At 41.0% G+C, this 24758-nt stretch overlaps 1 protein-coding gene across 1 annotated transcript in view; it reads right to left on the reverse strand.

Moving 5' to 3' along the window:
• The window catches only part of LOC129844116 (galanin receptor type 1-like), a 50438-nt gene extending 25974 nt beyond the window's left edge, over window positions 1-24464 (reverse strand). The window contains exons 1-2 of the mRNA XM_055912508.1: window positions 23284-24464; window positions 4027-4092 (exon numbers count right to left, since the gene is read on the reverse strand). Coding sequence (XP_055768483.1) covers window positions 4027-4092; window positions 23284-23958 — 741 coding nt within the window. The 5' untranslated portion in view covers window positions 23959-24464. The remainder of the gene's footprint in view (window positions 1-4026; window positions 4093-23283) is intronic.
• Window positions 24465-24758: the final 294 nt, after the last annotated feature.

Below are 24758 nucleotides of genomic sequence, written 5' to 3' on the forward strand. Positions count from 1 at the left end.
CAGTAGTCAGTACTACCAACAGTCATTATTACCAACAGTCAGTATTACCAACAGTCAGTAGGCAGTACTACCAACAGTCAGTATTACCAACAGTCAGTATTACCAACAGTCAGTAGTCAGTATTACCAACAGTCAGTAGTCAGTATTACCAACAGTCAGTATTACCAACAGTCAGTAGTCAGTATTACCAACAGTCAGTAGTCAGTATTACCAACAGTCAGTAGTCAGTATTACCAACAGTCAGTAGTCAGTATTACCAACAGTCAGCATTACCAACAGTCAGTAGTCAGTACTACCAACAGTCAGTAGTCAGTATTACCAACAGTCAGTAGTCAGTATTACCAACAGTCAGTAGTCAGTATTACCAACAGTCAGTAGTCAGTATTACCAACAGTCTGTAGTCAGTATTACCAACAGTCAGTAGTCAGTATTACCAACAGTCAGTAGTCAGTATTACCAACAGTCAGTAGTCAGTATTACCAACAGTCAGTAATCAGTATTAACAACAGTCAGTAGTCAGTATTACCAACAGTCAGTAGTCAGTATTACCAACAGTCAGCATTACCAACAGTCAGTAGTCAGTACTACCAACAGTCAGTAGTCAGTATTACCAACAGTCAGTAGTCAGTATTACCAACAGTCAGTAGTCAGTATTACCAACAGTCAGTAGTCAGTATTACCAACAGTCTGTAGTCAGTATTACCAACAGTCAGTAGTCAGTATTACCAACAGTCAGTAGTCAGTATTACCAACAGTCAGTAGTCAGTATTACCAACAGTCAGTAATCAGTATTAACAACAGTCAGTAGTCGGTATTACCAACAGTCAGTAGTCAATATTACCAACAGTCAGTATTACCAACAGTCAGTATTACCAACAGTCAGTAGTCAGTACTACCAACAGTCAGTATTACCAACAGTCAGTATTACCAACAGTCAGTAGTCAGTATTACCAACAGTCAGTAGTCAGTATTACCAACAGTCAGTAATCAGTATTACCAACAGTCAGTAGTCAGTATTGCCAACAGTCAGTAGTCGGTATTACCAACAGTCAGTAGTCAGTATTACCAACAGTCAGTAGTCAGTATTACCAACAGTCAGTAGTCAGTATTACCAACAGTCAGTAGTCAGTATTACCAACAGTCAGTAGTCAGTATTACCAACAGTCAGTAGTCAGTACTACCATCAGTCAGTAGTCAGTATTACCAACAGTCAGTAGTCAGTATTACCAACAGTCAGTATTACCAACAGTCAGTAGTCAGTATTACCAACAGTCAGTAGTCAGTATTACCAACAGTCAGTAGTCAGTATTACCAACAGTCAGTATTACCAACAGTCAGTAGTCAGTATTACCAACAGTCAGCAGTCAGTATTACCAACAGTCAGTAGTCAGTATTACCAACAGTCAGTAGTCAGTATTACCAACAGTCAGTATTACCAACAGTCAGTAGTCAGTATTACCAACAGTCAGTAGTCAGTATTACCAACAGTCAGTAGTCAGTATTACCAACAGTCAGTAGTCAGTATTACCAACAGTCAGTAGTCAGTATTACCAACAGTCTGTAGTCAGTATTACCAACAGTCAGTAGTCAGTATTACTAACAGTCAGTAGTCAGTATTACCAACAGTCAGTAGTCAGTATTACCAACAGTCAGTAATCAGTATTAACAACAGTCAGTAGTCAGCATTGCCAACAGTCAGTAGTCGGTATTACCAACAGTCAGTAGTCAGTATTACCAACAGTCAGTAGTCAGTATTACCAACAGTCTGTAGTCAGTATTACCAACAGTCAGTAGTCAGTATTACCAACAGTCAGTAGTCAGTATTACCAACAGTCAGTAGTCAGTATTACCAACAGTCAGTAGTCAGTATTGCCAACAGTCAGTAATCAGTATTACCAACAGTCAGTAGTCAGTATTACCAACAGTCAGTAGTCAGTATTACCAACAGTCAGTAGTCAGTATTACCAACAGTCAGTAATCAGTATTACCAACAGTCAGTAGTAATTATTACCAACAGTCAGTAGTCAGTATTACCAACAGTCAGTAGTCAGTATTACCAACAGTCAGTAGTCAGTTTTACCAACAGTCAGTAGTCAGTATTACCAACAGTCAGTAGTCAGTATTACCAACAGTCAGTAATCAGTATTACCAACAGTCAGTAATCAGTATTACCAACAGTCAGTAGTAATTATTACCAACAGTCAGTAGTCAGTATTAGCAACAGTCAGTAATCAGTATTACCAACAGTCAGTAGTCATTATTACCAACAGTCAGTAGTCAGTATTACCAACAGTCAGTAGTCAGTATTACCAACAGTCAGTAGTCAGTATTACCAACAGTCAGTAGTCAGTATTACCAACAGTCAGTAGTCAGTATTACCAACAGTCAGTAGTCAGTATTGCCAACAGTCAGTAATCAGTATTACCAACAGTCAGTAGTCAGTATTACCAACAGTCAGTAGTCAGTATTACCAACAGTCAGTAGTCAGTATTACCAACAGTCAGTAGTCAGTATTGCCAACAGTCAGTAATCAGTATTACCAACAGTCAGTAGTCAGTATTACCAACAGTCAGTAGTCAGTATTACCAACAGTCAGTAGTCAGTATTACCAACAGTCAGTAATCAGTATTACCAACAGTCAGTAGTAATTATTACCAACAGTCAGTAGTCAGTATTACCAACAGTCAGTAGTCAGTTTTACCAACAGTCAGTAGTCAGTATTACCAACAGTCAGTAGTCAGTATTACCAACAGTCAGTAATCAGTATTACCAACAGTCAGTAATCAGTATTACCAACAGTCAGTAGTAATTATTACCAACAGTCAGTAGTCAGTATTACCAACAGTCAGTAATCAGTATTACCAACAGTCAGTAGTCATTATTACCAACAGTCAGTAGTCAGTATTACCAACAGTCAGTAGTCAGTATTACCAACAGTCAGTAGTCAGTATTACCAACAGTCAGTAGTCAGTATTACCAACAGTCAGTAGTCAGTATTACCAACAGTCAGTAGTCAGTATTGCCAACAGTCAGTAGTCAGTATTACCAACAGTCAGTAGTCAGTATTACCAACAGTCAGTAGTCAGTATTACCAACAGTCAGTAGTCGGTATTACCAACAGTCAGTAGTCAGTATTACCAACAGTCTGTAGTCAGTATTACCAACAGTCAGTATTACCAACAGTGTGTGTGTGTGTGTGTGTGTGTGTGTGTGTGTGTGTGTGTGTGTGTGTGTGTGTGTGTGTGTGTGTGTGTGTGTATCTGTGTCAGCCAACCTCTGTGTCCTCTGTGTTGGTGTTTGTGTGTTTGTGTGTGTGTGTGTGTGTGTGTGTGTGTGTGTGTGTGTGTGTGTGTGTGTGTGTGTGTGTGTGTGTGTGTGTGTGTGTGTGTGTGTGTGTGTGTGTGTGTGTGTGTGTGTGTGTGTGTGTGTGTGTGTGTGTGTGTGTGTGTGTGTGTATCTGTGTTGGTGTTTGAGGAAGAGAGCCTAGCTTTTATCTGCCAATGAGGTGAGGTCAATATAATTCATATTTTGGTCGCAAATGTCCAAACGCTTAATATTGTAGAAGGTGCATTTAACTTGTTAGTCAGTTAGCAGATGCTCTTACGCCAGAACGTGTCACTTACAAGAAGTGCTTGTAAATATAAAGGTAAACTAAAAAGCTTCTTCCAAACGCGAGTTCGTTCGTACCGATCACCACAAAACGGAGAACGTTAACATTGGTATCAAGCTCATTCAGAAGAGGACAATATTTAAGCCTCGATTACACACAATCTACACTGAAAGTTACGTTGGAGTCACAGGTGTAACAGTAGAGAAACAGGTGTTACGTTGGAGTCACATGTGTAACAATAGAGAAACAGGTGTTACGTTGGAGTCACAGGTGTAACAACAGAGAAACAGGTGTTACGTTGGAGTCACAGGTGTAACAACAGAGAAACAGGTGTTACGTTGGAGTCACAGGTGTATCAGTAGAGAAACAGGTGTTATGTTGGAGTCACAGGTGTATCAGTAGAGAAACATGCCTACCTTTCTTTTTGATCGGTCAGATTTCTTGGACATATTCTTCATCTTCTTATGGAGATGGAATAACACCTGAGGAGGAAAGGAAACACATCGTGAACATACCAGGCGGAACACATTCAGTTCTCTTTATACTCGAAATCGTAATAAATTAAAAATAAATTGTAATAAACTAAAATAAATTGTAATAAACTAAAATAAATTGTAATAAACTAAAATAAATTGTAATAAACTAAAATAATATGTAATAAATTAAAATAAATTGTAATAAACTAAAATAAATTGTAATAAATTAAAATAAGTTGTAATAAACTAAAATAAATTGTAATAAACTAAAATAAATTGTAATAAATTAAAATAAATTGTAATAAACTAAAATAAATTGTAATAAATTAAAATAAGTTGTAATAAACTAAAATAAATTGTAATAAACTAAAATAAATTGTAATAAACTAAAATAAATTGTAATAAATTAAAATAAGTTGTAATAAATTAAAATAAGTTGTAATAAATTAAAATAAATTGTAATAAACTAAAATAAATTGTAATAAACTAAAATAAATTTTAATAATGAAATTGTAATAAACAGTTAGCGGTTATGCGGTTGAATGTATAAACGTTTCATTTTTATTTATTTTATTTTATTTCACCTTTATTTAACCACGTAGGCTAGTGGAGAACAAGTTGTCATTTATAACTGCGACCTGGCCAAGATGAAGCATAGCAGTGCGACAAAAACAACAACACAGAGTTACACATGGAATAAACAAACGTACAGTCAATAACACAATAGACCAAAAAAAATCTATATACAATGTGTGCAAATGAGGTAGGATAAGAGAGGTAAGGCAATAAATAGGCCACGGTGGCAAAGTAATTACAATTTAGCCATTTAGCCATTTAGCATCATAACAGATCAAATGTGAAGATGAACTAGAGGTCCTTCCTCGTGGACAGTCAGTCGGCCGTAACATACAGCACATCCCTGTCTAATCCGTTACCGTAACAAACAGCACATCCCTGTCTAATCCGTTACCGTAACAAACAGCACATCCCTGTCTAATCCGTTACCGTAACATACAGCACATCCCTGTCTAATCCGTTACCGTAACAAACAGCACATCCCTGTCTAATCCGTTACCGTAACAAACAGCACATCCCTGTCTAATCCGTTACCGTAACATACAGCACATCCCTGTCTAATCCGTTACCGTAACATACAGCACATCCCTGTCTAATCCGTTACCGTAACAAACAGCACATCCCTGTCTAATCCGTTACCGTAACAAACAGCACATCCCTGTCTAATCCGTTACCGTAACAAACAGCACATCCCTGTCTAATCCGTTACCGTAACAAACAGCACATCCCTGTCTAATCCGTTACCGTAACAAACAGCACATCCCTGTCTAATCCGTTACCGTAACAAACAGCACATCCCTGTCTAATCCGTTACCGTAACAAACAGCACATCCCTGTCTAATCCGTTACCGTAACAAACAGCACATCCCTGTCTAATCCGTTACCGTAACAAACAGCACATCCCTGTCTAATCCGTTACCGTAACAAACAGCACATCCCTGTCTAATCCGTTACCGTAACAAACAGCACATCCCTGTCTAATCCGTTACCGTAACAAACAGCACATCCCTGTCTAATCCGTTACCGTAACAAACAGCACATCCCTGTCTAATCCGTTACCGTAACAAACAGCACATCCCTGTCTAATCCGTTACCGTAACAAACAGCACATCCCTGTCTAATCCGTTACCGTAACATACAGCACATCCCTGTCTAATCCGTTACCGTAACAAACAGCACATCCCTGTCTAATCCGTTACCGTAACATACAGCACATCCCTGTCTAATCCGTTACCGTAACAAACAGCACATCCCTGTCTAATCCGTTACCGTAACAAACAGCACATCCCTGTCTAATCCGTTACCGTAACAAACAGCACATCCCTGTCTAATCCGTTACCGTAACAAACAGCACATCCCTGTCTAATCCGTTACCGTAACATACAGCACATCCCTGTCTAATCCGTTACCGTAACAAACAGCACATCCCTGTCTAATCCGTTACCGTAACAAACAGCACATCCCTGTCTAATCCGTTACCGTAACAAACAGCACATCCCTGTCTAATCCGTTACCGTAACAAACAGCACATCCTTGTCTAATCCGTTACCGTAACAAACAGCACATCCCTGTCTAATCCGTTACCGTAACATACAGCACATCCCTGTCTAATCCGTTACCGTAACATACAGCACATCCCTGTCTAATCCGTTACCGTAACATACAGCACATCCCTGTCTAATCCGTTACCGTAACAAACAGCACATCCCTGTCTAATCCGTTACCGTAACATACAGCACATCCCTGTCTAATCCGTTACCGTAACATACAGCACATCCCTGTCTAATCCGTTACCGTAACAAACAGCACATCCCTGTCTAATCCGTTACCGTAACATACAGCACATCCCTGTCTAATCCGTTACCGTAACAAACAGCACATCCCTGTCTAATCCGTTACCGTAACAAACAGCACATCCCTGTCTAATCCGTTACCGTAACATACAGCACATCCCTGTCTAATCCGTTACCGTAACAAACAGCACATCCCTGTCTAATCCGTTACCGTAACATACAGCACATCCCTGTCTAATCCGTTACCGTAACAAACAGCACATCCCTGTCTAATCCGTTACCGTAACAAACAGCACATCCCTGTCTAATCCGTTACCGTAACAAACAGCACATCCCTGTCTAATCCGTTACCGTAACATACAGCACATCCCTGTCTAATCCGTTACCGTAACAAACAGCACATCCCTGTCTAATCCGTTACCGTAACAAACAGCACATCCCTGTCTAATCCGTTACCGTAACAAACAGCACATCCCTGTCTAATCCGTTACCGTAACATACAGCACATCCCTGTCTAATCCGTTACCGTAACATACAGCACATCCCTGTCTAATCCGTTACCGTAACATACAGCACATCCCTGTCTAATCCGTTACCGTAACATACACGGTCTCGGGATGACGTCGTCAACATTCCTCATGTACACATGTCCCGTCAGTGTTCTATGTCCCATCACTGCTCTATGTCCCATCACTGCTCTATGTCCCATCACTGCTCTATGTCCCATCACTGCTCTATGTCCCATCACTGCTCTATGTCCCGTCAGTGTTCTATGTCCCATCACTGCTCTATGTCCCATCACTGCTCTATGTCCCATTAGTGCTCTATGTCCCGTCACTGCTCTATGTCCCATCACTGCTCTATGTCCCATCACTGCTCTATGTCCCATCACTGCTCTATGTCCCATCACTGCTCTCTGTCCCATCACTGCTCTATGTCCCGTCACTGTTCTATGTCCCATCACTGCTCTATGTCCCGTCACTGTTCTATGTCCCATCACTGTTCTATGTCACATCACTGCTCTATGTCCCATCACTGCTCTATGTCCCATCACTGCTCTATGTCCCATCACTGCTCTATGTCCCATTAGTGCTGTATGTGTACATGGGTATTGACACACAAGCACCCGCCCATCAGCTAGCTTAGTAGCACTCCAGGAAGCCTCAGCATTTGGCAAGACAGCAGAATCTGGGACCAGGCTAGGGGTTAAAAGCCCATCTCAGAGGAACATGAAATGGGTCAGAAATGAAATACAGAGTGTGTTTGTCTGAAATGACATCTTATCAAACATCTATTCTAGGTTGGAGGAGAAAAGCATAATGCTTAAGACTGTAGAGTGGGAGAATAATGTTCTCTGGAGGGATGAATCACGCTTCACCATCTGCCAGTCTGACGGACGAATCTGGGTTTGGCAGATGCCAGGAGAACGCTACCTGCCCCGATGCATACCAACCGTAAAGTTTGGCGGGGCTGTTTTTCATGGTTCGGATTCCTTTAGTTACAGTGAAGGGAAATCTTAACGCTACAGCGTACAATTACATTCTAGACCATTCTGTGCTTCCAACTTTGTGGCAACAGTTTGGGGGAAGGCCCTTTCCTGTTTCAGCATGACATTGCCACCGTGCACAAAGCCGAGATCCATGCAAAAAACGGGTTGTCAAGATTGGTGTGGAAGAACTTGACTGGCCTGCAAAGAATCCTGACCTCAACCCCATCGAACACCTCTTGGGATGAATTGGTGCGCCGACTGTGCTTTAAATGTTTTACCCAGAATGCATTCCAAATGGAACCCTATTCCCTATATAGTGCACTACTTTTGACCAGAGCCCTATGGAACCCTATTCCCTATATAGTGCACTACTTTTGATCAGAGCCCTATGGAATCCTATTCCCTACATAGTGCACTACTTTTGACCAGAGCCCTATGGAACCCTATTCCCTACATAGTGCACTACTTTTGACCAGAGCCCAATAGGCCTTTCTCATAGTAGTGCACTATAAAGTAAATAGAGTGTCATTTGGGACCGCAGACCCAGAATGAGCAAGAAGAGAGGATATACAGAGGACAAATCCAATCTAACGTTATTCGCCACTTGCTTGGTAAACAACACGTGTAGAATAACAGTGAAATGCTGACTGGCGGGTCCTTGTCCAACAACGCAGAGCTGAAGATGAAAAATACATGGAAATAGGGACATGAGGAATAAATACACAGTGGAAAAAATACACAGTGGAATGAATACACAGTGGAATAAATACACAGTGGGATAAATACACAGTGGAATAAATACACAGTGGAATAAATACACAGTGGAATAAATACACAGTGGAATGAATACACAGTGGAATAAATACACAGTGGGATAAATACACAGTGGAATAAATACACAGTGGAATAAATACACAGTGGAATAAATACACAGTGGAATAAATACACAGTGGAATAAATACACAGTGGAATGAATACACAGTGGAATAAATACACAGTGGAATAAATACACAGTGGAATAAATACACAGTGGAATAAATACACAGTGGAATGAATACACAGTGGAATGAATACACAGTGGAATGAATACACAGTGGAATAAATACACAGTGGAATAAATACACAGTGGAGTGAATACACAGTGGAATAAATACACAGTGGAATAAATACACAGTGGAATAAATAAACAGTGGAATAAATACACAGTGGAATAAATACACAGTGGAATAAATACACAGTGGAATAAATACACAGTGGAATGGATACACAGTGGAATGGATACACAGTGGAATATATACACAGTGGAATAAATACACAGTGGAATAAATACACAGTGGAATAAATACACAGTGGAATGAATAAACAGTGGAATGAATACACAGTGGAATAAATACACAGTGGAATAAATACACAGTGGAATAAATACACAGTGGAATAAATACACAGTGGAATAAATACACAGTGGAATAAATACAGTGAAATGGATACACAGTGGAATAAATACACAATGGAATATATACACAGTGGAATGAATACACAGTGGAATATATACACAGTGGAATATATACACAGTGGAATAAATACACAGTGGAATAAATACACAGTGGAATAAATACACAGTGGAATAAATACACAGTGGAATAAATACACAGTAGAATAAATACACAGTGGAATGAATACACAGTGGAATAAATACACAGTGGAATGAATACACAGTGGAATGAATACACAGTGGAATAAATACACAGTGGAATAAATACACAGTGGAATAAATACACAGTGGAATAAATACACAGTAGAATAAATACACAGTGGAATAAATACACAGTGGAATGAATACACAGTGGAATGAATACACAGTGGAATAAATACACAGTGGAATAAATACACAGTGGAATAAATACACAGTGGAATAAATACACAGTGGAATAAATACACAGTGGAATATATACACAGTGGAATGAGTACACAGTGGAATATATACACAGTGGAATAAATACACAGTGGAATAAATACACAGTGGAATAAATACACAGTGGAATAAATACACAGTGGAATAAATACACAGTAGAATAAATACACAGTGGAATGAATACACAGTGGAATAAATACACAGTGGAATGAATACACAGTGGAATGAATACACAGTGGAATGAATACACAGTGGAATAAATACACAGTGGAATAAATACACAGTGGAATAAATACACAGTGGAATAAATACACAGTAGAATAAATACACAGTGGAATAAATACACAGTGGAATGAATACACAGTGGAATGAATACACAGTGGAATAAATACACAGTGGAATAAATACACAGTGGAATAAATACACAGTGAAATGAATACACAGTGAAATAATCCATCAAAATATTTCAGATACAAACCAGAAAGAGGACCTCTAGCAACACTAATGAGGAAATGTCACAGCCCCCTGAGCTATAAATATGTTCCATTTAAACATTTTACAAATTCAGGCTGAAACTATTCCACTGGTAAAGATGTCTTGCAGAATAGAAGACTTGGAGAATAGAGGACTTGGAGAATAGAGGACTTGGAGTATAGAGGACTTGGAGAATAGAGGACTTGGAGAATAGAGGACTTGGAGAATAGAGGACTTGGAGTATAGAGGACTTGGAGAATAGAGGACATGGAGAATAGAGGACTTGGAGAATAGAGGACTTGGGGAATAGAGGACTTGGAGTATAGAGGACTTGGAGTATAGAGGACTTGGAGTATAGAGGACTTGGAGAATAGAGGACTTGGAGAATAGAGGACTTGGAGAATAGAGGACATGGAGAATAGAGGACTTGGAGAATAGAGGACTTGGGGAATAGAGGACTTGGAGAATAGAGGACTTGGAGAATAGAGGACTTGGAGTATAGAGGACTTGGAGAATAGAGGACTTGGAGAATAGAGGACTTGGAGAATAGAGGACTTGGAGAATAGAGGACTTGAAGAACAGAGGACTTGGAGAATAGAGGACTTGGAGAATAGAGGACTTGGAGAATAGAGGACTTGGAGAACTTCTATCTCCTAGCCATAAGACTGTTAAATGGCCAACAACTGCTTCTCCCCCTCACACCTACGCTGCTGCTAAAATGATTACTGATTAGATGTATTGCTTCCGATATACTGCTGTTCATTGAGAGCTGATTGCCATTACTATTAGTATCTATCTATGTATCCTGCTACTGGTCACTAGTACTCCTGTGTACATGTATATATTACCATCAGTATTTATACACTGAGCGTACGAAACATTAGGAATACGTGCTCTTTCCATGACACAGACTGACCAGGTAAAAGTTATGATCCCTTATTGATGTCACCTGTTAAATCCACTTCAATCAGTGTAAATGACGGGGAGAAGACAGGTTAAATAATGATTTTTTTAAGACTTGAGGATTGTGTGCCATTCAGAGGGTAAATGGGCCAGACAAAAGTTTTAAGTGCCGTATGTTTGTTGTCGAACGCTGTTGAACGCCGAAAGCTGAACGAGAGACTTCGGGGTTGATTGTTTTTGTAAAGCTGACAGTGTTTCTATATACTTGTATTTTTATTTTGGATCCTGTGGTTCTGTTGGGCTTAGTTCCCTGCGAGCGCTGCTGTCGGTCCCGGGATCCATCCAGGTTCCGCAGAGGGGGAAGTGGCTACTCACAGCAAGTAGCAAACCTACACAAGCTACTGGAGAATCAACGTCCGCCTACTGTTTTCGTTTTCTTCCACCCCAGTAGCCGGACGCCGCTCTGGTCTGGTGGAAGTCTCGCCGCCGTGTTGGCTCCCCACAGCCGACTGGCCGGTGCCCAGCAGGGTTCCATCCCCGAAGGGGTCTCCCTCTTCCCTGGAGAACGGAGCGGTTCTCGACCCAACCAACCAGCCATGGAGATACGTCACTCGCCGTGGAAGTTCGAAGACAGCGTCCTCTGGCAACGGGGGTCTACTTGGAGATGTTGAGCCCGGACCTGACACCGACCAGAAACAGCTTTGCCGCCCTGGATCAAGAGGTTCCAAGGCCGCCTTCCTTGGTGGCTTCTCATTCAAGATCAGATCCAGAGGTTCCAAGGCCGCCTTCCTTGGTGGCTTCCCATTCAAGATCAGATCCAGAGGTGCCTGCGTCTTCATCCTCTGTTCTGTCTCCCTCTCAGGTGGCATCTACCTCGGGTTCAGATCCTCCAGAGCTCCCAGCCTCATCAGACCGTGAGGCTGCCTGAGAGACCGGCCCATTTAACATCGCCAACTGTCATCATACGCAGCTCTATGGTGAGAAACATCTTGGTTCTCAAGGCATAAACCCTGTGCTACCCAGACGTACGAGTACAGGACATCACAAGGCTGCTTCCGACTGCTCTACCCAGGAGCACGAGTACAGGACATCACAAGACTGCTTCCTACTGTTCTACCCAGGAGCACGAGTACAGGACATCACAAGGCTGCTTCCTACTGTTCTACCCAGGAGCACGAGTACAGGACATAAGGCTGCTTCCTACTGTTCTACCCAGGAGCACGAGTACAGGACATCACAAGGCTGCTTCCTACTGTTCTACCCAGGAGCATGAGTACAGGACATCACAAGGCTGCTTCCTACTGTTCTACCCAGGAGCACGAGTACAGGACATCACAAGGCTGCTTCCTACTGTTCTACCCAGGAGCACGAGTACAGGACATAACAAGGCTGCTTCCTACTGTTCTACCCAGGAGCACGAGTACAGGACATCACAAGGCTGCTTCCTACTGTTCTACCCAGGAGCACGAGTACAGGACATAAGGCTGCTTCCTACTGTTCTACCCAGGAGCACGAGTACAGGACATCACAAGGCTGCTTCCTACTGTTCTACCCAGGAGCATGAGTACAGGACATCACAAGGCTGCTTCCTACTGTTCTACCCAGGAGCACGAGTACAGGACATCACAAGGCTGCTTCCTACTGTTCTACCCAGGAGCACGAGTACAGGACATCACAAGGCTGCTTCCTACTGTTCTACCCAGGAGCACGAGTACAGGACATCACAAGGCTGCTTCCTACTGTTCTACCCAGGAGCACGAGTACAGGACATAACAAGGCTGCTTCCTACTGTTCTACCCAGGAGCACGAGTACAGGACATCACAAGGCTGCTTCCTACTGTTCTACCCAGGAGCACGAGTACAGGACATAACAAGGCTGCTTCCTACTGTTCTACCCAGGAGCACGAGTACAGGACATCACAAGGCTGTTTTTGACTGTTCTACCACAGATGCCGGGAGCTGATGCTGTCGTAGTCCATGTGGGGTCAAACGACATCAGGAGGGCTAGCTCGGAACATCTGAAAATTGATTTTAAAGAACTGATTTTAACATTAAAAGCCTCCAAAAATCGGCCAATAATTTCAGGTCCGGTACCATCGTTGGGCCGCAGGTGTGAAAGATTCAGCAGACTGCTGGCATTAAACATCTGGCTAAAAGACTGTAGCTCTGCTGGAGTCACTTTTATAGAAAACTTTGACACCTTCTGGAAACAGAAGATACTCTACAGCAGGGGTGTCAAACTCATTCCACGGAGGGCCTTGTGTCTGCAGGTTTTTGGTTTTTCCTTTCAATAAAGCCCTAGACAACCAGGTGTGGGGAGTTCCTAACTAATTAGTGATGTTAATTCATCAATCAAGTACAAGGGAGGAACGAAAACCCGCAGACACTCGGCCCTCCGTGGAATGAGTTTGACACCTGTGCTCTACAGGAATGAGTCCATCCAAATCATCTTGGCTCCTGGACTCTGTCCACGCATTTCAAGGCTGCGTTGAAACAATGACTTATCACTGACACAAGACCAGCTCAGATAATCCCTCCCATTGTGACAATGAGTAGTCATAATGCTGCATCAAATGTACATTATCCTGGGAGCGTTGGCAGACACAATGTATGTAACCTAATTTATGTCCCTCTAATTGCCCTGAATACCTTTGTTAATCCTACAGCTATTGTATGCAGTATTCATGAACCTATGAACCAGAGTTATACTGTTAACACTGAGGTGGTGTGTCCTAGTAGGAAGTCCACTGTTAACACTGAGGTGGTGTGTCCTAGTAGGAAGATCACTGTTAACACTGAGGTGGTGTGTCCTAGTAGGAAGACCACTGTTAACACTGAGGTGGTGTGTCCTAGTAGGAAGATCACTGTTAACACTGAGACGGTGTGTCCTAGTAGGAAGACCACTGTTAACACTGAGACGGTGTGTCCTAGTAGGAAGATCACTGTTAACACTGAGGTGGTGTGTCCTAGTAGGAAGACCACTGTGCAGCTCACCCTGCACTATCAAGTCTAATTCCGATAAGCTTCCCAGTAAAGCAGGGAAAGCAATCAAGCAACCCAGAAAAGTGCTAAAAATATCCCACATTAACATATGCCGCCTGAGAAACAAAGTCCATGAAGCCAATAACTTGTAACAGACGACATTCATATTCTGAATATCTCTGAAACTCGCTTAGATAATACCCTTTGATGATACAGTGGTAGCAATACATGGTTATAACATTTACAGAAAAGACAGAAACGCCCTCGTTGGCAGTGTTGCGGTCTATATTCAGAACCACATTCCTGTAAAGCTTAGAGACGATCTAATGTTAAATACTGTTGAAGTAATATGGCTACAGGTTCATCTGCCTCACCTAAAGCCCATTCTGGTGGGAAGCTGCTATAGATCACTAAGTGCTAACAGTCAGTATCTGGATAATATGTGTGAAATGCTTGATAATGTATGTGATATCAACAGAGAAGTATATTTTCTGGGTGATTTAAATACTGACTGGCTCTCATCAACCTGTCCACTCAGGACAAAAACGTCAAACTGTAACCGGTGCCTGCAACCTGGTTCAGGTGGTCAGTCAACCTACCAGGGTAGTTACAAACAGCACAGGAATTAAATCATCAACATCTATTGATCACATCTTTACTAACGCTGCAGATATGTGCTTTGAAGCAGTATCCAGATCCATAGGATGTATTGATCACAATATAGTAGCCATATCTAGGAAAACCACAGTTCCAAAGGCTGGGCCTTATATAGTTTATTTTTTATTTTGTTTAGTCACATGATTTCTTAATTTGCAGTACGTTGACCAATCAGTTGGGCTGCCAGACTTATTTGCCGTACCTTGTGTGTCACGCCCCCTGACCGTAGATTGCTTTGTATGTTTCTATTTTTTGTTTGGTCAGGGTGTGATGTGGGTGGGCATTCTATGTTTGTATGTCTAGGTTTTGTATTTCTTTGTTTTGGCCGGGTATGGTTCTTAATCAGGGACAGCTGTCTTTCGTTGTCTCTGATTGAGAACCATACTTAGGTAGCCTGTTTTCCCACTGTTAGTTGTGGGTGGTTATTTTCTGTTTAGTGTTGGTGGCACCTTGCAGGACTGTTTTCGGCTATTCTATTTGTTTTTTTGTATTCAGTGTGCAGTCAGTTAACGCGAATAAAGATGAACACGTACCCCGCTGCATTATGGTCTGACGATTCCTCTTCTTCTTCCCATGAATGCCGTGACATTTTGCCTCATCCCTCTCAACCATACCAATTTTTTCACTTCCTCATCAATCCAAGGGGATTTAACAGTTTTTCCAGTCATTTTCTTAATGGCTGTGTGCTTATTAGTAACTGGAATAAGCAATTCCATAAATGTGTGCAGCGTCTGGTTGCTCCTCATTAGACACCACGGACCAACAAATATTCTTTACGTCATCAACATATGAATCACTACAAAACTACTTGTATGACCTCTTAGACACTATACTATGAAACAAAGATAAATAATATGAAGAATGAAAAATCACCTTGAATGAAAAGTTTTGGGGAAAAAAGCCAACTCGGCTTCATCATTCATTGAGTCAGACGGCTCATTTATCACAAAACCCACTGATATTGCCAACACAATTAATGATTTTTTTCATTGGCAAGATAAACAAACTTAAGGAACTTAGGGATGACATGCCAGCAACAAACGCTGACACTACACATCCAAGTATATCTGACCTATTTATAAAAGACAGGAATTGTACTTTCGAATTCCGCAAAGTCAGTGCGGAAGAAATTCCGTAAAGTCAACAATGACAAGCCACCGGGGTCTGACAATCTGGATGGAAAATGACTGAGTATAATGGCGGACGGTATTGCCACAACTATTTGCCACATCTTCAATTTAAGCCCACTAGGCCCAATTTAAGCCAATTTAAGCCGAAGCGTGTGTCATGCTGTTCGTAATAATGACGGACGGACCAAGGCACAGCGTACGTAGAGTTCCACATATTTTATTACAGAAAGTGAAACTTAGAAAAAAACAAAACAATAAAGAATAAACGAACCGTGACGACAATGCAATGCTAACAGGCAACTAAGCATAAACAATATCCCATAACTCACAGGTTGGAAAAAAATGCTACTTAAGTAATGATCCCCAATTAGAGACAATGATAACCAGCTGCCTCTAATTGGGAATCATACCAAAAACCCCAACATAGAAAAAACAACCTAGAACCCCCACATAGAAAATATAAACTAGAACAACCCCCCCAGTCACGCCCTGACCTACTCTACCATAGAAAGCTTTCTATGGTCAGGACGTGACAGTGTGTGCCCTCAAGCCTGGCGGGAAGCTAAAGTCATTCCGCTACCCAAGAACAGTAAAGCCCCCTTTACTGGCTCAAATAGCCGACCAATCAGTCTGTTACCAACCCTTAGTAAACTTCTGCGGACAAATTGTGTTTGACCAGATACAATGCTATTTCACAGTAAACAAGTTGACGACGGACTTTCAGTACGCTTATAGGGAAGGACACTCAGCAAGTACGGCACTTACACTAATGACCGATGATTGGCTGAGAGAAATTGATGATAAAAGGATTGTGGGGGGCTGTCTTGTTAGACTTTAGTGCAGATTTTTGACATTATCGATCATAGTCTGCTGCTGGAAAAACATATGTGTTACGGCTTTACACCCCCTGCTATAATGTGTTATGGCTTTACACCCCCTGCTATGATGTGTTATGGCTTTACACCCCCTGCTATAATGTGTTATGGCTTTACACCCCCTGCTATAATGTGTTATGGCTTTACACCACCTGCTATGATGTGTTATGGCTTTACACCCCCTGCTATAATGTGTTATGGCTTTACACCCCCTGCTATAATGTGTTATGGCTTTACACCCCCCCCCCCCTGCTATAATGTGTTATGGCTTTACACCCCCTGCTATAATGTGTTATGGCTTTACACCCCCTGCTATAATGTGGATAAAGAGTTACCTGTCTAACAGAACACAGAGGGTGTTCTTTAATGGAAGCCTCTCAAATATAATCCAGTTAGAATCAGGAGTTCCCCAGGGCAGCTGTCTAGGCCCCTTGACTTTTTTCAATCTTTACTAACGACATGCCACTGACTTTGAGTAAAGCCAGAGTTTCTATGTATGTGGATGACTCAACACTATACACGTCAGCTACTACAACGTCTGAAATGACTGCAACACTCAACAAAGAGCTGCAGTTAGTTTCAGTGTGGGTGGCAAGGAAAAAGTTAGCCCTAAATATTTCTAAAACTAAAAGCATTTTATTTGGAACAAAACACTCACTAAACCCTAAACCTCAACTACAACTCAACTGCAGACTAAACTGCTTGGAGTCACCCTGGATTATAAACTGTCATGGTCAAAACATGTTGACACAACAGTAGCTAAGATGGGGAGAAGTCTGTCCATAATAAAGCGCTGCTCTGCCTTCTTAACAGCACTATCAACAAGGCAGGTCCTACAGGCCCTGGTTTTGTCGCACCTAGACTACTGTTCAGTCGTGTGGTCAGGTGCCACAAAGAGGGACTTGGGAAAATTGCAATTGTCTCAGAACAAGGCAGCACGGCTGGCCCTTAAAAGTACACGGCGAGCTAACATTAATGACATGCATGTCAATCTCTCATGGCTCAAAGTGGAGGAGAGATTGACTTCCTCATGGCATGTTTTTGCAAGAGGTGTTGACAAAATGAATGTACCGAGCTGTCTGTGTAAAATAAGCATTGCACCTGTACACAGCCCATCTGTAAATAGCCCACTCAACTACCTCATCCCCATATTGTTATTTATTTTTTTATGCTCCTTTGCACCCCAGTATCTCTACTTGCACATTCATCTTCTGCACATCTATCACTCCAATGTTAATTGCAAAATTGTAATTATTTCACCACTACGGCCTATTGATTGCCTTACCTCCCTAATCTTACCTCATTTGCACACACTGTTTATAGATCTTTCTATTGTCTTATTCACTGTACGTTTGTTTATCCCATGTGTAACTCTGTGTTGTTGTTTGTGTCACACTGCTTTGCTTTATCTTGGCCAGGTCGCAGTTGTAAATGACAACTTGTTCTCGACTGACCTACCTGGTTAAATAAAGGTGAAATAAAATAAATAAAAAAATATTAAAACATGGGCACAGACACAATGTAGAAACACATGATAACATACACACACGTACACATGGATTTTGCGTTGTAGATATGTGGTAGTGGAGTATGGGCCTGAGATCGCACACTCAGTGTGTTGTGAATTCTGTAATGAATATATTGTAATATTTTTGACAATTGTATAACCGCCTTCATTTTGCCGGACCCCAGGATGAGGATTCAGGATGAATAAATAATGTATGTGTAACGCTCGTCGTTGGAACGAGAAGAGGGAGGACCAAAGCGCAGCGTGGTAAGTGTCCATATTCAATTTATTAAACACTAAACAAAAGAACAAAGGAGAAGGCAACGAAACAGTTCTGTAAGGTGACAGACACATAACAGAAAATAATCACCCCAAACAAAACACAACGAAAAACAGACTACCTAAATATGGCTCCCAATCAGAGACAACGACTGACACCTGCCTCTGATCGAGAACCACACTAGGCCAAACACATAGAAATAGAACCATAGAACAAAACATAGAAAAAACAACATAGAATGCCCACCCCCAACTCCCAACTCCTGACCAAACTAAAATAAAGACACAACAAAATAAAGACATAACAAAGGAACTAAGGTCAGAGCGTGACAGTACGGTAGTAGGTGCCAGGTTTGAGTGTGTCAAGAACGGCAACACTGCTGGGTTTGTTGAAACTCAACAGTTACCCTGTGAGTATCGAGATTGGTCCGCCACCCAAAGGACATCCAGCCAATTTGACACAACTGTGGGAAGCATGGAGTCCAACATGGACCAGCATCCCTGTGGAAACGCTTTCGACACCTTGTAGAGTCCATGACCCGACGAATTGAGGCGGTTCTGAGGCAGAAACGGGGAGCAACACAATATTTTGGAAGGTGTTCCTAATGTTTTGTACATTCAGTGTATATTCCTGCTGCCAGTCATTTTTCAGCCCTGTTTACATGTATATATTACCATGAGTATATTACCAGAAGTATTTATATATTCCTGCTGCCAGTCATTTTTCAGCCCTGTTTACATGTATATATTACCATGAGTATTTATATATTCCTGCCACCAGTCACCCTGTTTACATGTATATATTACCATGAGTATATTACCAGAAGTATTTATATATTCCTGCTACCAGTCACCCTGTTTACATGTATATGTTACCATCAGTATATTACCAGAAGTATTTATATATTTCTGCTGCCAGTCACTTTTCAGCCCTGTTTACATGTATATATTACCATGAGTATATTACCATGAGTATTTATATATTCCTGCTGCCAGTCACCCTGTTTACATGTATATGTTACCATCAGTATATTACCAGAAGTATTTATATATTCCTGCTGCCAGTCACTTTTCAGCCCTGTTTACATGTATATATTACCATCAGTATATTACCAGAAGTATTTATATATTCCTGCTACCAGTCACCCTGTTTACATGTATATATTACCATGAGTATATTACCAGAAGTATTTATATATTTCTGCTACCAGTCACATTTCAGCCCTGTTTACATGTATATATTACCATAAGTATATTACCATGAGTATTTATATATTTCTGCTACCAGTCACTTTCAGTCCTGTTTACATGTATATATTACCATCAGTATATTACCATGAGTATTTATATATTCCTGTATATACCAGTCACTTTTCAGCCCTGTTTACATGTATATATTACCATAAGTATATTACCATGAGTATTTATATATTTCTGCTACCAGTCACTTTCAGTCCTGTTTACATGTATATATTACCATGAGTATATTACCATGAGTATTTATATATTCCTGCTACCAGTCACTTTTCATTCCTGTTTACATGTATATATTACCATGAGTATATTACCAGAAGTATTTATATATTCCTGCTACCAGTCACTTTTCATTCCTGTTTACATGTATATATTACCATGAGTATATTACCAGAAGTATTTATATATTCCTGCTACCAGTCACATTTCAGCCCTGTTTACATGTATATATTACCATGAGTATATTACCAGAAGTATTTATATATTCCTGCTACCAGTCACTTTTCAGCCCTGTTTACATGTATATATTACCATGAGTATATTACCAGAAGTATTTATATATTCCTGCTACCAGTCACTTTTCAGCCCTGTTTACATGTATATATTACCATCAGTATATTACCATGAGTATTTATATATTCCTGCTACCAGTCACTTTTCAGCCCTGTTTACATGTATATATTACCATGAGTATATTACCAGAAGTATTTATATATTCCTGTATATACCAGTCACTTTTCAGCCCTGTTTACATGTATATATTACCATGAGTATATTACCATCAGTATTTATATATTCCTGTATATACCAGTCACTTTTCAGCCCTGTTTACATGTATATATTACCATGAGTATATTACCATGAGTATATTACCAGAAGTATTTATATATTCCTGCTGCCAGTCACCCTGTTTACATGTATATGTTACCATCAGTATATTACCAGAAGTATTTATATATTCCTGCTACCAGTCACCCTGTTTACATGTATATATTACCATGAGTATATTACCATCCGTATTTATATATTCCTGCTACCAGTCACATTTCAGCCCTGTTTACATGTATACATTACCATGAGTATATTACCAGAAGTATTTATATATTCCTGCTACCAGTCACTTTCAGCCCTGTTTACATGTATATATTACCATGAGTATATTACCATGAGTATTTATATATTTCTGCTACCAGTCACCCTGTTTACATGTATATATTACCATGAGTATATTACCATGAGTATTTATATATTCCTGCTACCAGTCACTTTCAGCCCTGTTTACATGTATATATTACCATCAGTATATTACCAGAAGTATTTATATATTCCTGCTGCCAGTCACCCTGTTTACATGTATATGTTACCATCAGTATATTACCAGAAGTATTTATATATTCCTGCTGCCAGTCACCCTGTTTACATGTATATATTACCATCAGTATATTACCATCCGTATTTATATATTCCTGCTACCAGTCACATTTCAGCCCTGTTTACATCTATATGTAAACAGGCTCCAGGTCATCTACAAGGCTATGCTAGGTAAAGTGCCGCCTTATCTCAGTTCACTGGTCACGATGGCTACACCCACCCGCAGCACGCGCTCCAGCAGGTGTATCTCACTGATCATCCCTAAAGCTAAAACCTCATTTGGACGCCTTTCCTTCCAGTTCTCTGCTGCCTGCGACTGGAACGAATTGCAAAAATCTCTGAAGTTGGAGACTTTTATCTCCCTCAACAACTTTAAAAATCTGCTATCCGAGCAGCTAACCGATCGCTGCAGCTGTACATAGTCCATCTGTAAACTACCCACCCAATTTACCTACCTCACCCCCCATACTGCTTTTATTTATTTACTTTTCTGCTCTTTTGCACACCAGTATCTCTTCTTGCACATGTTCATCTGATGATTTATCACTCCAGTGTTAATCTGCTAAATTGTAATTATTCGATTTATTGCCTACCTCATGCCTTTTGCACACATTGTATATAGATTCTCTTTTTTCTACCATGTTATTGACTTGTTTATTGTTTACTCCATGTGTAACTCTGTGTTGTCTGTTCACACTGCTATGCTTTATCTTGGCCAGGTCGCAGTTGCAAATGAGAACTTGTTCTCAACTAGCCTACCTGGTTAAATAAAGGTGAAAAAAAAAAAAAAAAAAAAAATATATTACCATCAGTATATTACCAGAAGTATTTATATATTCCTACTACCAGTCACTTTCAGCCCTGTTTACATGTATATATTACCATGAGTATATTACCAGAAGTATTTATATATTCCTGCTACCAGTCACCCTGTTTACATGTATATATTACCATGAGTATATTACCAGAAGCATTTATATATTCCTGCTACCAGTCACATTTCAGCCCTGTTTACATCTATATATTACCATCAGTATATTACCAGAAGTATTTATATATTCCTACTACCAGTCACTTTCAGCCTGTTTGACTGACGATTGGCTGAGTTAAATTGATGATGAAAAGGGGGCTGTTTTATTGGACGGCTTTTGACATTATCGATCATAGTCTGCTGCTGGAAAAACGTGTGTTTTATGGCTATGTGTACCTTCCTATCACACACACACACGCACGCACGCACGCACGCGCGCGCACACACACACACACACACACACACACACACACACACACACCATGTACTGTATGCTGCTGCCATTCGGTCTACTATTATAATTATTTATATTATTATTAAAGGAGCTCTGGGTGTAATTTCCATGGTAATATATCTGGACAGACAATGATAACATAGAATCTGACCAAATTATGCAAGATTTTAGTTCTGGGTTAAGTGACAGTATTTTAGTTCTGGGCTAAGTGACAGTATTTTAGTTCTGGGTTAAGTGACAGTATTTTAGTTCTGGGTTAAGCGACAATATGTGTATGGTAACAAATAACAACCAAAGTAGTTTGTCGAAGTAGTTCAGCCTGGAATCAACCATATGAAGGACTATATAAGTAATTTCTCGAGGTAACCCAGTCTGTAGTAAACCATTTGAAGGACTATATAGGACTGTCAGAAATTCTAGCCCTCTGAACCCAACACCGCACGGGGTAAAAAAACTGTCACGCAGCCGGGTACAAAGAGCACTGACACACGCGCAGGTTTTCCGGAGCGCAGGGGTGCCGCACATTCGCACTTTGTTCTCGCTCACAGCATTTATTGCCGCGCTTGGATGAAAAACATTAGCATTATAGCCCAATAAATGTCATCATGTGTCATTGTGTCATTTTCCATTATACAGGAGAGTGTTCCAACCTCACTAATGTACACCATAACCTGTGCGTAAAAGGTAAGCGTTTGACAGTTTCTCTACTACAGAAGTAAAGTTGTCTTACCTTCGCATAGCAGCATATGATCAACCCCAACGGCAACAGATAGCCAATGACTAAAATAGCGACTTTGTAGGTGTGTTTGGAACCGCTTGCGTACCACGCTTCCCAGCAGAACGAACTGTTTGGCGCTTCCGGATGGTCAGTAAGTATCTGGTGTTGCGCCACTGGTATTGAGAATATGAACGATAGCGTCCATATAACACCGACCCCAATGAGTGCATTCCTCCTGTTGCGAATGCAGGGGGACTTTTTGGAGTGTACAACAGCTATGTACCTGTCCACTGACATGGCAACAAGCGTGAAGATGCTCACCAGCATACACACCATCACCAAATAGTGAACACATTTACATAAAAAGGATCCAAATATCCACTCAGGTAGGGAGTATATAGTCGCCTGGAACGGGACACAGAATAGCAAAAACAATAGATCCGCTATACTTAAATTAAGGATGAAAATGTTTGTCGTACTTCTGTTGCGCCGGGCCTTGATTTTCCCTATTACTATCATCACTAGAGAGTTCCCGACGACACCCAGGAAAAATATACATCCAAAAATCACCGGAACAATCACCGCCTCCGCACCACCGTGATCTTCTTCACCGGCACCCGCCGTTAGGTTGCCGGTGTTTAATAACTCGGTCCAGACGTAGCCCGTATCGTTGCCTGGCAGCTGCATGGTTTTCTCTCACACACAGCCGCGGCGTCCTCCTCCAGACGTTCCAGGAGTTGAAAGAAATATCAGCGCTGCTATCTCCGGAGAAAGTGGTGATGTTGTCCAGAGCCTCTCATGGTAGACAATCTGGTCTATGTATCACACTCAGTCCAGTAACACCGCTGTGTCAACTTCCAGATGTTTTGGGTTTAGGCTACTTTTACGCATCGTTTAGAGGAAATGGTTATGCGTTTTTATCCACTTGTGAGAAATTCCGCCTACAACAAGTGAAGGCTAGGTCTCCCGATGCGCGTCCTCGACGGAGCACACTGACGACAGCCTGGCTACGACAGATACAGTATTGGCTAACCCAGGCAGTCATGAAGCGGTAAAAATGAAACCATGTGCTATCCAAAACCTCGCGGAGCTCCTTATAGTAACATGAACATGGAGACCTTCCAGCGCGGGTTCCTTCTCCTGTAAACAACAACAACAAAAAACGTACTAAAACCTTAATGGTATAATTAAGCAATAAAAAACGAGGGGGTGTGGTATATGGCCAATATCTCACGGCTAAGGACTGTTCATAAGCACTACGCAACGCGGAGTGCCTGAATACAGCCCTCTGCCGTAGTATATTGGCAATATACCACAAACCCATGAGGTGTATTATTGCTATTATAAACAGGTTACCAACAGGTTGACAACCTCTACTGTGAAGTATGTCGTCTGGAGATCATTATACCATGGAGCTGAAAGGGTTTAAGTGAAACACTGTGAGGATTGGAAAGAAAATAACAACCTATTCATACCTCGTCCTGTAA

This window comes from Salvelinus fontinalis, unplaced genomic scaffold, assembly GCF_029448725.1.
Source record: "Salvelinus fontinalis isolate EN_2023a unplaced genomic scaffold, ASM2944872v1 scaffold_0174, whole genome shotgun sequence".
Classification (NCBI taxonomy): domain Eukaryota; kingdom Metazoa; phylum Chordata; class Actinopteri; order Salmoniformes; family Salmonidae; genus Salvelinus; species Salvelinus fontinalis.